Genomic DNA, 14859 nt, shown 5'->3' on the forward strand with positions numbered 1-14859 from the left:
CAGAAAAATGCAGAAATGTATCCACTTAGGCAGCTGGAACTAAACCGAACTGGTCGGCTTAAGGCCCCTGTATTTTTACTACTATTTATATTACTATGAAACTTCTAGAATGTTCTAGCAGTTACTCCAAGTTTACTCAGCACTGAATTTATCTGTAATGTTCTGGGAAATAGGGAAATTTCAAAATGTCACTGTCCTGGTCACAAAAGCAAAGTTTTGTGGGGAATAATAGCTATTTTCTGTACTTTTGAGGCATAAGCAATTAGGAAATATCACTTACTACCCAGAACAAAAAAAATATGTTAACAGTGTAGTAATAATAATACGTTATGTTTAAATAAATATGGATCTAATTCCGTCCTGGATTTGATCTCATGACATTCTGATTTTGAGTTGAAAACCGATCCTGCCATCTGGCTGAATAGACACAGGCACCCATGCCTGGATATGTACTCTATTGGAACCTCCTTTGCCATTAAAAAATATGATAATTGGTTTTTTACCCTTCTATCTGGCAACAAAACTGACACCTTTTTTACAAGGAGGCATGTTTACATAGACCACAATACCTGCAGTCATCTGGTCCAACCCATGTAAGACTAGGCTCTAAGGAAAGCTGTCTCGGGTGTGGACCAATCAACTTCAAGGACAGTGCATACATTCTCAGAGTTATGTTTTTTGTTTGCATTATGACTGCAGGTATTGTGGTCTATGCAAACATGACTCCTTGTAAAAAAGGTGTCAGTTTTGTTGCCAGATAGAAGGGTAAAAAACCATGGATATGTACTGTAAAGACAAAGATCCTTCAACCGATCCTGTATCTCTGGTTTTGAGGTAAGAATGAATTCAATGCAATGGTCAGAAAATCAACAAGGAAAACAACGTTTCACTTTCAGATATCTTGTCCCTCCGTATACAATGATAATAATAACAGCATTTTTACACATCCAAAAGTAAGCTACATGGCCTTTTCACAGTGCATCATTTGAGCAAAATTAGTTCAACACGAACAAGCTCTGGGCCGGTCTCTAACATTCAGTGTCTCGTCATCAGCTCGCCTTGCTTGAAACAATGCTGGCAAGCGGATTGTTCACGGGCAATGACCCTGCCTGTTAGAAGCTGGCTCCTAGTTCGACGCGAAACCATACAATGCATGATCACAAAACAAGCGTTCTCGAGGTTGCGGAGCGAGTCGGTAGCAAAACGAGTGGACAAGTGGTGGCGGCGTTGGTGTCCACACGCAGCCCACGGGCTCACTCGAGGAGGGAGCCCAGGTGTTGCGAGCGTTTGCCTGGCTCCGGGCAGCAGCTCTGCCACGTGACTCTTGCAAGCCTCGCCGTGAGCCCCTTGACACGACGCCGCCGCCGCTGCCGGCCTAAAACAACCCACCCCATCGACCCACCCACTCCCCTCCGTCCATGCCTCCTTAATCTGGCAAAAGGAAGAACGGGGGGGGGGAAGACACCACCAAACATCCACGATTTCGATCAGCGGAGAAATTATGAGCTCATGTGGAAATATTTTCTGGGTGTTTGTCTTGGGTCCAGCGAGACGGCGATTGTGCCCAGCGCGGCTCAAGATCGCGGTGCTCGGACACGGTCGGGGTTTTTCTTTTTGCTTGTGTTGCGTGACCGTTGCAGCCTAGCAGCCATCGGGCGTGTTCGTCTTCGCGAGCCGCTGTCCGCATCGACGGCCCCGGGGTGTTCGCATCCGCCCACACAAACCCACGTGCTCCATGCACGCCGGCAGCGCAAACATCGTTTAGAGCTGGGCGTCCACAACGCTTCTGCGCTCTTTTCCCTTCGAGGATGGGGGGGGGAGGGTACACACGTGCGTATGTACGTTGGACTTCTTTCGCACCGTACATAACCAACCGTGATCATCGGTTAGAGCGGTCAGAGCTGCGCTCAGCTTGCGCTCAGAAAACCTTTAAAGCGAGTACCACATTGTGGGAAGGTAACAGTGGTTGTGCTATGTGGAGGGTGAATTCTGCTATTGAAATGTGGATTTTCCACCATTGGCTAAGGGTTGCCAACAAGAGAGAAATGGGCACAGGAAAACAATGCATTTGGTGATGCTGCTAATACTGTGGTAGCAGTGGTACACAAGCACAGATAAAACAAAATGCAACGCATTTGTCACCTTTAAAGGAAGACTATGTAATAGGATGTTTCGGACACCACACGGGAAGGAGATGACAAACACACAAAAAGTCATGGGTTACTTGAGCTAGGAGAGAGACACTTTGAATGTATCATGTACCACAGGAATTGCATAATGTGTGATGGCATAATCAATGACTGACTGCTTTATCATATTAATTGCAGTCAACACACTCTGTAGGTTAACATTAAAAGGTCATCATGGCTAATGTTGTTTATGCCACCAGACCTATTTACTACTGCACGTCACCACACCCAGCGAGGTCACAACACCCAGCGAGGTCACAACACCCAGTGAGGTCACCACACCCAGTGACGTCACCACACCCAGCAAGGTCACCACACCCAGTGACGTCACCGCACCCAGTGACGTCACCACACCCAGTGACGTCACCACACCCAGCGAGGTCACCGCACCAAGTGACGTCACCACACCCAGTGACGTCACCACACCCAGCGAGGTCACCACACCCAGTGACGTCACCACACCCAGCGAGGTCACCACACCCAGTGACGTCACCACACCCAGTGACGTCACCGCACCCAGTGAGGTCACTGCACCCAGTGACGTCACCGCACCCAGTGACGTCACCACACCCAGCGAGGTCACCACACCCAGTGACGTCACCACACCCAGTGACGTCACCGCACCCAGTGAGGTCACTGCACCCAGTGAGGTCACTGCACCCAGTGACGTCACCACACCCAGCGAGCTCACCACACCCAGTGACGTCACCACACCCAGTGACGTCACCGCACCCAGTGAGGTCATCACACCCAGCGAGGTCACCACACTCAGTGACGTCACCACACCCAGCGAGGTTACCACACCCAGTGACGTCACTGCACCCAGTGACGTGCACCCAGTGACGTCACCGCACCCAGTGAGGTCACCACACCCAGCAACGTCACCACATCCACCTTCAACGAAAAACCTGGATTTGGTCTTAGCTAGGTCACCAATAATTTAACATCCCCCCCCACCATCCCTCATCAATAGATTTCGTTTTACACTTCATGAGTAAAATGTATCGGTTTGTTGAAATGGGAATTGTTGCAATTTGAACCGATTAATTTTTTATTTACTTAAAGGCCGCCACGGTGGCAAGATGTCATCTTCCTCGCCTGCTATGCTGGAGGTCGTGGGTTCGATCCCAACCCTGATGGCTGCTGTATATTTGGAATTTGCATGTTATCCCTGTGGTCATGTGGATCTTTTTTCGGGTCCTCCCATTGTTCCCTCCACATGGAGAAACATGCGTTTATATATTTTTTATTATTATTACCTGCTATACATTTCCACATAAGCCACTTGAGCTATTATTTATGACCAGGTCGCTTCTGATAGAGAAGCGAATAGCTCAGTTGTGGGCTTCACCTGGTAAAATTAAACTATTGTAGTTTGTTTTTCTGGGGTTTGCTTATATTTCATATAATTTACACTTTCTTTTTTTTTATATGTTGTTGTAACTTTCTGACCTGCCCCAACTGGACATTTGTGAAAACGAGCAGCCATAGCTCATCGGATTTATTCAGCATAAATAAATATTCTGATTCTGATATAAAACGGGTGTGATATCCAATGTGTGATCCAGCAGTGGAGTGACCATGGCCAATGATGACGACGATGAGTGTGAGTAAGGAGGTCTATTGCAGTGACTTTGTAATTATCAACGTGGCATCATCTCCCCAGCGCTGTTCCACGACAAGGTGACGGCAAGGCCATCCAGAGAAAGTTCCGAATGAGATTTGTTGCATCAAGTTACATTACATTGATCCTGGTATAAATAAACTATCAACTATTTTTTTTATTTAAAGCTTTCGTGACTGCAGGGATTCATATTCTTGGTTCTTTCGGTAAAGTAACGTAGAAGGGAAACAATAAAATAATACAAATATAAAACAATACAATTCTCACGACTTTTTAACGTTAAGAAAAAACCGCCACTTTTTTCAAATTTTCTTGCTGTGGTTTTCACACCTGATGATGATTGCTTGTGTTGCAGTCGAAACGTCGTGAGAATTTTATTGTTTTATATTTTGCCGTGAACCGCAGGCGCAGGCACTTTTCCGTGCGCGAGAGCGCCTTTGCCCGTCCTCTCTGCTGTTGGCAGTTCGTGGGGGGGGGGGGATGGGGGGAGGGGTGAACGCAGAACGGACAAAATGATTTCCAGACCTCTGAGCGCGCATGCCGCCAAAAAAATGCATTCCCACTGTGTGTGTTGTTTATATGTTTTTACAGCCAAATTTTTGCTCAAATAAATCCCAGGCTTTGCATAAAGCACCTCAGTGTTGATTACACGGTTAAGCCAAACGTCAGAGCGTGCGTGCAAAAAGGCTTTTGTCCTGTGCTCGTTACTCGAGTGATATTTCTCATGCTATTCAAATAGATTTCCGCAAGAGTTTCGTTTTTTTCCAGTAAACTCTGTTATTATTATTCCAATTTGTCGCAATGTATTTTTCCCCCAAATACAAAATTGAATTAAAATCCATGTAGGGATATTGTTCACGCTCGTAACATTACTCCGGCTGCGGCGTTACTGTGCGTGACTTTCGAGCGGAAAGGTTACGAGTTCAAACCCCCTTTGGGGGGATTTGTGACTCGGCACATTTCCCCTCTGCGATCAACCGAATGAGTGTCACTTTGATTTTACTCGACGGAAAACAGCCCTCGCCATGCGAGTGTGGAATTTCCCGACCCCCCCCCAAAAAATGGCTCGGAGCCACGGAGGTGAGCACCGCTGCACACTTGTTGGAATGAGTCGAAGTTAAGTCAAAGAAACTCCGGCTTAAAGTTTGACTTGACCGTAGCTTCTGGAACACGGTGAAGGAGCAGCGCTGCAATTTCTTGCTCATGCCACTACCGGCGGAAAGGCATCCACCAGAGGAAGCCCCCTCTGAAGAGTTATTTGGCCTTCTCTTCCACGTCGTGGAAGAGGTGGGAGCACGTTACACACTTTGCTCACCACGCACTGCCTGCACCCGTTGGTACCACGCCACAGAGAAAATAGCAACGGCGTCAATGCGAGTAATAATAATATTATGGGTGCGTGCGCGTGTGTGCGTGCGTGTTGCCCGTTGGCCAACAGTCTGTTAAGGCTTTACTGGGGGATCTTTGTGTTGCCCGTCAAGGGAGCGATGGGAAAAATAACGATGCCAGTGGTGAACCAGTTTATACTGCTGGGTGGGTGGACAGAAATGCGGGGAAATCTCAGACAATTGCTCATTGTTTGGACTTCTGTGCCGGGAGATCAAACCGGTGGGCATGCGGATTGCAAGTCCAGTGTGCAGACAATTGTACCAAGGCAGCACTCCCTCAGCTTACCAACTATAAAACTAAAACACTTTTTTTATTTTACTAGGTAAAGCCGTTGAGCTATATAGCTCTTTTTCAGAAGCAACCTCGCCATAAATGACAATTCAACGAAGTGGCTTATCATGTGGACATTTATAGTAGCCAAATGCTCTAAACGCACGTTTAGTCTAAATGCGGAGGGAAAAACTGTATGACCTGGAGAAAAATCCATGTGATCATGGGCAGAAATACACGAAAACCCCCAATATGAAGGCGTCCGGGTCGGGATCAAACCCACGGCCTCCTGCACACCAGGCGAGGGAGTTAGCATCTCTCCGCGAGTGAACAAACAACTCAATGTTCAGGTGGCACTCATCGCCTCTTGTGGCCCTGGGCTAGTGGTCAAAATTCCTAATGGCCGGTCTCTCCATGGGATGTCCACTATTGACATTCCACAAAGCAGTGCTCACTCTATTAATCCCTGAAGGATGATTGGCTGTGGTTCCCCAACCGTGATTTGAACTTGCAACCTTCTGATTGGCAATTATTCACTCCAAGCGCAGTTTCAAGCGGGAAAAAATGTAATATGCAAAGCATAATGTACGGCAACATGAACTTCACGCACATTATGCAGACTGTGTAAATAAAGGCTATTCTAGTGTCTGGCCAGATGGCATCGTGGATGGCTTGCTTTAATTGCAATCATAAACGTTGGAAGTTTAACTTCCCATTAGAAGTCAACAAAGCCCATCATTTCGATTTAAAGCTTTCGTGACTGCAGGGATTCATCTTGGTTCTTTCGGTAAAGTCACGTATAAGGGAAGTAATAAAATAATAAAAATAAAACATAATAAAATAATTCTCACGACGTTTCGGCCACAATGCAAGCAGCCGTCCTCAGATGAAAACCAGGTCTGTCGAGGCGACAGCGTCTGAATGAAACAGCACACGAGCTTGGTTTTCACCTGAGGACGGCTGCTTGCGTTGTGGCCGAAACGTCGTGAGAATTATTTTATTATGTTTTATTTTTATTATTGCATTACTTCCCTTCTACGTGACTTTACCGAAAGAACCAAGAAGATGAAAGCCCATCATCTCATCAGGGTCTGAAAAATTTGTACCACATAATGAGAATCCAACCGTGCTCATGCAATCCTCTTTATTTCCCTTTTACGTTCGTGAGTAAAAAAAAATTGTCCACCCACATTTATTTATTTTAGCGTTTGTTGTTTCATTTTCTTCCATTGTTCACAGTTTTACACGCATGTTTTGATTAAACAATGTTTTTGGTGATGCTATTGCTGCTGCGTTGGCATTGGCACACAATTTAGAGAGAAAAAACTCACTTTGGTCAATAACACTGTGGCCTTACACGGAATTAGTTTTTATATAAATAATAGGCAAGGCCCTTTCATTGCCCACAACTGTTATGTTTGTCCTTTCACATCAGTGTTATTGTTGACGAATGTGTTGAGTATTTCTGGCAAGATCGTTGCTTTGTTTATTTGTTCAACGCGTTTGTTTGCTTGTTTATTTGATCAGTTCTTGCTTCTTCATTGTGTGGTTGTTTCATCAGTCGTTTACATTTTTCACTCGTATTTCTATGATTAAATGTTTGTTCCTGCATTGTTCAACACTACTGCTTTATTGTTCACTCAATTGATTGATTGGTCATTTGTACATTTTTACAATGTAATATTTGCTCACCGCTCATTCACACTTTCCTTTCTTTTCGATCGTTCGGCCATTCGCTCGGTCCACCGTTCGGCCACGCCAATCGCTCTTTTGACGTCTCACCGATCCGCTCGATTGTCTATCCGACCGTTCAATGGCTCGCCCCCCACCCCGTCCCCATTCACCAATCGCTCGGTCGTCTCTCCCAAACGCTCCATCCGACCCCCTCCGTCCGCAGCTGCAGAACGCGTCCTGGGTGGGCGGCAGCAGCGCCGGCGGCTCGCCGGTCTCCAGCTGCATGATGTCCCCGCACGACGCCCTCCCGCCGTCCTGCATGTCGCGCCACGCGCACGCCCACGCCCACGCCTTCGTGGGCATGCCCTCGCCGGGACCGTGCCTCTCCCCGCCGGGAATCGGCAGCCTCTTCAACGGCGTGGGGCTCGGCGCGGGCGGAGGAGGAGGGACCGTTCCGTCCGGGGCGTCGGGCGGCGGAGGGGGGATCTCGAATGCGGCGGCAGCCGCCGCGGCTGCGGCCGCCGCTGCCGCTGCCGCCGCTGCCGCCGGGGTCAACGGCCACGAGTTCACGCTGAGCGTGGAGTGCGAGCGAAAGAGCACGAGCATCGCCGCGCTGCGCATGAAGGCGAAAGAGCACAGCGCCTCCATCTCGTGGGCCACGTAGCCGCGATGGGTCGCGCAGCAGCAGCAAACTGCAGTCAGCTGCAGCCAACATTCGCTGGGAGGTCGTGTGGCGAAGTGACACCCGCCACCCCCTCCAAACCCACCTCGCCCCTTGCCGCCCCCCAACCCACCCTACTTCGTCCCCCTTTGAAACCACCATCAGTGCCGCCATTCAAGCTGCGATCGATGCAGCCTCAACTCAACTTTGCCCTGGGTCACAGAGCTCTGGCGTGGTTGGCGAGCAGCGAAGTACGTCCCACGGCCAGTAGTGGAGTTCAGAGCCAGCGGGTGCCTTCATGCATTGAGCATTTGAATTTTTTCATGTAGAACGAGTTCCTGCCGCAGTACTGACTCTTTTCAATGCCCTGCGCTCGGGTTTATGGCAGAGTCGTGGTGTTAATGAATGTCAAAGTGTCCTCTTGATGAAATGAACGTGGGGCATTGCTCACTGCCGTTGGCAGCCCTGACCTAATGGTGTCAATTCCATAATCCTATGGCAAGGTTCGTTACCTCGAGAGGATGACCGCTGTTCCCACCAGCTTTTTATTGACCCTGGGGAGATGATAATAATGGGCAAAAATCGACCAACCAAAACACGGATTTGAACTTCAGACCTTCCGGACTATACGTCAAGTGCTCTCATCATAACGCCACTCCACCAAATTATAATAATAACGATACAAATAAGACTTCACTCAGATTCTCCATTTCAGGAAGGTCACTCTTGAGATGCTTGTTTAAACCTAAGGATCAGAAAAATGAGATAAATCCAGCATCCTTTTTATTTCGAGTCCTGTACCATCATACTAAAGGTCAAGGGGTCATCAAGGCCAATACAGTTGATGCCGTCATACCTTGCCATAGTAAAACAATTTACTTTTTATTTTACTCTGTAATGCCCACTGAGCTATGTAGCTCTTTTTCAGGAGTGACCTGGCCACAAATGATATCTCAACGACGTGGCTTATCATGTGGAAACGTATAGCATCCAAATACTATAAACGCACGTTTCTAAATCTGGAGGAAAGAATTGGATGACCCAGAGAAAAATCCACGCGACCACGGGGGGGGTGGGGGGGGGGGGTCGGGATTGAACCCACGACCTGCGGCCTACCAGGCGAGGGGGGTAACATGTCGCCACCACGGCGCCCAGTTTCATGTCCTCCCCTCGGTCGCTGATCTCTGGGAGCTGTCGACGCTGCCGGTCTCGGTCGCCCATCGTCTTCCTCCAGCTCACGCCCCTCCCCAACCCCTTCCCCCCCGCGACGTCATTGCAGCCTCCTCCTGCTGCTCCGTCTACTGTAACGTGGACGTTAAAGACCCAGTGATACCCGCTTGCAATGAGAGTGGGCGATTGCGTGCCAATTTAGTGCGGAATCCAGATGCCAAATTTGCAACATCACTTGCTGTTTGAATGCGAAAATAATTAATAAGCATGGGCCTGTAGATTTGCTTTGCAAGCAAAATACGCAGTGACTCTCAATATGGCCTCAAGTGTTTAGATAAAGGACAATGAGCTGATATCTACCCAAGTTACTAGGTAAAAAAAATCAAATTTCAGATATGTGGTCATAGAGATGATATTTGTTATAAATGGTGTGTCCGAGTGGTCCGACGGTTCGATCGCTTGACCCAACACACGTAAGTTTGCAAGTTCAAATCCCCATTGGTCGTCAACTCTGCCCATCATCCCTCCAGCGTCTATAAAGTGAGTCACCACTTTGTGAGGAATACATCTGCGACTGTTGTACGGATAGAATGGCCCCCACCATGAAAGTGTGGAATTGTTCAGCACTGGCTGAGTGACAGCTAACGAGCCTTGGAGCGCTTCTCTGTCGCTCATCCAAACAGGAAGTAGGCACTTTGACTTTTCAAAGAGGAAATGCGTGGCAACAGCATTAACGGACGGACTTGCCAACTCGACAATGGCATTCGAATGCATAGTGCGGGCTACGTACGTGCACACACACACACACGCGCGCGTGTGCACGTGTGCAGAACTCAAGCAAGACAGCTGCACAGGTGGCAAGTCTCTCTTTGAGTAATGAAGCACCTGGCTCTCTGAAGAAATGCTCCTCGGGCGGTCGACGCTTGTGGCTGCTGCTGCTGCTGTTGCTGCTGCTGCAGCAGCCAGAAGAACAATGTTGGGGCTGTAGGGGGCAAAGAGTGGAGATGAAAAAAGAACGATCCAGCCTTCCAGACACTGACAAAAAGAATCTACGACTTCAATCTGACATTTTGAGAAGTCCAAGTCCCATGGATTGGGGAATTAGGCGAAAAAATATTTAGTGATGTGATGTGTTTGCATTTGGGAGCGATGGAAGGTTTAAGTTTAAAGGTTTCCGTTTTATTTTTAGATTCTTTGGCTTGGCAAGGATGTGGGTTTTTTTTTCTTACTCTCGTACTAACACAGTGTTGGTGGCGTATGTCCAGTATATATATAAAAAAAATTTCCGAAGTTAAATTCGTATTTTTTTTTAACATGAGACACGTTCGCCACGCATGCAGTGCTTTGGGTGTGCGGAAAGTTGTTATATGCAAATGTGCCCCCCTCCTTATTTTTTCACGGTCTGACGAGTAAGAACCGCGCCGCTTTAAATATTTCGCGGAAAAAAAAAACATATTTTAAGTGCTTAACTCGAAACCTCGTTGTCCGCGCTTTGTGCTATAAAAGTAGACGCAGGGGATGCGTACAGGAATTTTTAAGTTTAATAAAATACAAAAAGTGGTTGTCCAATTATTTGCTGTAAGTATGTAAAAAAATATGTTTTGCCATTTTTTTCTCGTGTTGTCGCTGGGTACCGTGGGTGAGGTGAGCAGAAACCGTCGTGTTTCTTTTGTTTTCGTTTTAAATCGTTTCGCAACCATGGCGAAACGATTTAAAACGAAAATCCAAGCAGGTCGTGGCCCTGCTTGGATTTTACAGAGGCGCCTTCGAACGGCCACGTGTCCTCTGGGTGGCGACGCGAATTCGAACGCGCGCTCGCCGCGGAACTCAACCCGCCGTTGGGTTTGTCCGTGCGCTATTTTAAGTTCGGCCCTACCATCGCGGCCGAAGAACGTCCAACCCCCCATTTACAAAATCAATTAGGGCAATTCGCCGGCGCCGATAATTACCGGGGCTCGCGAAAGGTTCCGAAGAAACCCCACGGGAAGCGTGCAGTTAAAATAACTGGGCGGGCAGAAACGCATTTGCTAAAGTGCTGCACCTTTTTTTTTGTGGAGGGCATGGTAATGCATTTTCCTTGTTTATACAAAGCGGTTCAAGGTGGCTCTATTCATTTATAATTGCTTTGTTTCCCCTTGAATGCGGCATACGTGGCGCTTCAAAAACAAATAGGTCCCGAAAAGTCATGCCACTGCTATCAGCTGATGCCGCTCCAGCCTTGAGAATGCTGCTCGTGACAAATGCATCGACCTGTTGCTGTTAATGCCCTGAATTACCAAAGGCATGTAAACACGAGACATGAAGGGTGCACCCTGGTATAGTGGAGAATTTTTAATTGATGTACAAATTGCCCCCGTCGTTGAAGCCAAAAACCCAAGTTCACGCCGTTTCTCCGTTCAAACGTGTGCCGGGAACTTCCCGTCTATGTTGGTCGCCCGGAGCCAGCGGTGGAAATTCCACATTTCTACGGTGAAGGGAAAAATGTTTATAACCCAGGCAGTGTTGATTCCGCACAGAAGTGATCATTCTATGGGCAACAGAGGGGACGACGGGCTGAGCCAATCCCCACTTCACATCTAAATGTTCACCTTCTGATTCGACACTACCCGTGGACAGCAAAGCAAACAGCGATCCATGGTTGTACCGTACTATGCTCCCGTGTCTGATGCTATCTGCTTTCACCGGGACTCACTGACCAACACATCTACGCCACTATATAAGGAGCGAAACAGTAAGACTTCAACACAAATCTGGCTGTCACCTGATGAAGCTAGTTGTAATTACTGGCGAAACGTCGTTACTCAGTTTGTAAATGTTGTGGCTTGGTTCTCCAACACACCGGTTAGTGCTGTACTAGTGACGAATTGGCCACGTTCTGTTTACGTGACAAACCTTACTAGTTGGCTGTGTCGGGTGGTGGCGGGTTTTAACGACACATTTATATATTTACGCGATCTAACCCAAAAAACCTCTATTACGGTGAAGATTGGTTAAATAACCCCCCACCCCTACAGTGCGAGCCTCACCACCTCTCATCCAGCTGTGGATTGACGAAAGGAGCTGCTTGTGCACGTTCACTTACGCCCCATAATCACAGCGCCACTCTGCTCGTTGTAGCTGTTCGAGTCACTGCGCGGATGGAGCTGCAATCCTTCTGTGTGCGGTGATTTACACTGCTCACCTCTCTGTGTGTGTCAGGAGCTAGAGCCATGGGGAGGAGGGCAGGTGTTTGTGGTGAAAGCGCAGACCTCTGCGTGTGTGCGTGACCGTTTATTGACATGGCACACGTTTTCGCTCTCAGTCACCATTCAGAATCCGCTGCGTCAACAAACGCAAAGCCTACTTCCACGTTCGTAGTGAAAATAAATAAAATGGTAAAGTTGTCAGGAACACTTAGAAAATAATTAATCTAAAATTTTATGGAAGTGAATCACCGTATCGCTGAAAGACACGTTTGCAGTTTAAGGACTGAGAACGAATGCTCTTTACTTTTTCAAAGTGCAAATTTGACTTGTGTCATCGTCAGGCTAATATATTTTCAAACGTCCCATACCACGTTTTCTCATCTAAACCGAACGATACATTTTTTTCCGTGTGTCTGTAAAACGACGTAATCTGTACACATAAAGTGCTTGCCACAAATTAACCACGATGATACCTTTCTGATATCGTTAATGAGCATATACCGTCACACAAACTCTGGTCATCCTCGCAGAGGCTTTTGACATACCATCAAACAATGACGGTCATTGCCTTGCGCGCTTTCAGATGCGTTTCTGCGGCCATCTGGAACGCTCTTCCGATATTAAGAAGCCACTGGAGCTATGCACTTTTAAATCTAGATTGAAAACGTATTTCTTTAGAACTGCTTTTTGTGTTTAGTTTGTTGTACCTTCCCCCACACCTTCGATCAGCACGGTTGGCTACGTACGGTGCGAAAGAAGCTCAACCTACATGCACATACAAAAACAAAACCACCACTGATGCGTGTGTATGTATAGCAAGTTAATTCCTAACAGCGAAATATATCAATAGAGTGTGGAAATTAGGTAGAATTTGTGGTACACAGTAATATAAGTACTAGACATACAACGTTTAATCCCTCCTTGGGATTCGATGAATTGTCAAAGTTCAATGTCAACATGTATTTCGAGTTTATTTTTTCTTACATCATCATCAATGTAGTGCCTCTAGTGGCTGCAGGGTTCATAGTAAACATACCACGTGACATACAATATAGAGGATCCAAAGATAATGGATTCTCAAATTCGCAAATCGATGCATGTGTCGTGTGCATAAGAAACAATTTGTATTGATCAATCCATGCATCTGCAATTAACCAGAGGTCATTATATGTATAGTCTGGCTCTGGCCATGGGAATGTGTAATTGTCACTGGTCGTCCGAAACATACAATCGAGTTGAGCAGCGCCCTGGGATATATATATTTTTTTTATTTGAACAGCACTTGCTCCAAAAGTCATCGTACGTTATAATGGGTTTGTAAAATTGTCAAACAATACACTTTGTCTCGGAATACATCGCCGTAGTGATGTGGCTAATGTAGCTCTCTGGTGCGTGTTTTTGGATCAAAGCCGTCCCCGCGTGTGGTTCGAATCCAGCAGCCACCCTGATTAATACTGCGGGGTGCCAAGTTTTAAAATGACATCGCAAATTATTGTAATCTATCGGGATTGTACGGAGCGATCAATGGACTCCTCTGGCAGAATAATAACGGCTATCTGCAGGCACGGTGCCGAGTCACATTGTGTCCAAAGAGACAGCTGCCACTGGGGGGTGCCCTATCAAAAGTTTGAGATGAGACAACCTAGCGAATTTCAAGGGCGCTCTTGTCAAAAAAACAAATAGTTCACGTTTGACCGCGAGTGTCGTTCAGCCGGAAGCCACATCCAAGAGGGCTATGCAGCACAGCTGCGCAAACATATTTCGTGGTGATTTCGCATGCTTCATGAAATTAGCATTCTTATAATCGGTGTCTTACAGGCGCGCGTATACTTGCAATGTTGTGAGACCACTTTTGACAGTGCCAATTACATTTGATGACACGCGGTGTATGATGAGAGTGGGGATTCCATGGGCAGTCAGGGCCTTGCTTGTCAGCCTCGGCAGAGAAGAACCTCTGAGTGCATTTCGACAGGTTTTGTGGATCCGGCTCTATGTCCTGATGTCCATCATTAGGATGAGCTCTACTACAACCACTTCCCATTTCACCAGCCTCAATTCATACACAAACATTGACCAATCAGAAAGAGGTTACGCCAACAGAAAATCATTGTAAGCAACGAGCAACTGGTACCTCCACAGATGTAACGTCCCATCGGTTCAATAGACAAATCCTTTCTTGCCAAGGGATTGTGGGCAGAGAATATGACCCACGACATATGTGTGTGTATGTGTGCTTACACTGGCTGTCCAATGGGGAGACTGACTGCTCCCATAGGAATGTGGAGTTTCCACCACTGGCTCAGGGCTGCCAACAAGAGACCAGTAACACCCACGCTTGTGTGAGCAGGGAGACGTGGACTTTTAGGCTTGTGTATATTGTATGTATGTATATATAGACAAAGACAAAGATCCCCCAAATAATGTTCGCGAGCACCTATTAAGGCACGCACAGCACCCGAGGGGGTGGGTGGCCAGCACCACGCCCGGCCGCCTTTGTCTCCCCAGTGGCGATGTTTACACACTGCACTAGATGCTCATTTGAGGCTGAATCGACCTAGGAGAGTCCCGGGACCCGTTTAGATAATCGCCACTGTTATTGGCCGAGAGTGGAAATCGAACATGGGTCACCGGGTTCAAAGCGCAGCGCACTAACCGCTACACTCCCGCTCCCACTATGTATATATACACTATATACAC

At 47.3% G+C, this 14859-nt stretch overlaps 1 protein-coding gene across 1 annotated transcript in view; it reads left to right on the plus strand.

The window, feature by feature from the left end:
* ALX1 (ALX homeobox 1) overlaps positions 1-8467 on the plus strand; it is a 67100-nt gene extending 58633 nt beyond the window's left edge. The window contains exon 4 of the mRNA XM_078858785.1: positions 7370-8467. Coding sequence (XP_078714911.1) covers positions 7370-7810 — 441 coding nt within the window. The 3' untranslated portion in view covers positions 7811-8467. The remainder of the gene's footprint in view (positions 1-7369) is intronic.
* Positions 8468-14859: the final 6392 nt, after the last annotated feature.

The sequence above is a fragment of the Lampetra fluviatilis genome, chromosome 8 (assembly GCF_964198595.1).
Source record: "Lampetra fluviatilis chromosome 8, kcLamFluv1.1, whole genome shotgun sequence".
Lineage (NCBI taxonomy): Eukaryota > Metazoa > Chordata > Hyperoartia > Petromyzontiformes > Petromyzontidae > Lampetra > Lampetra fluviatilis.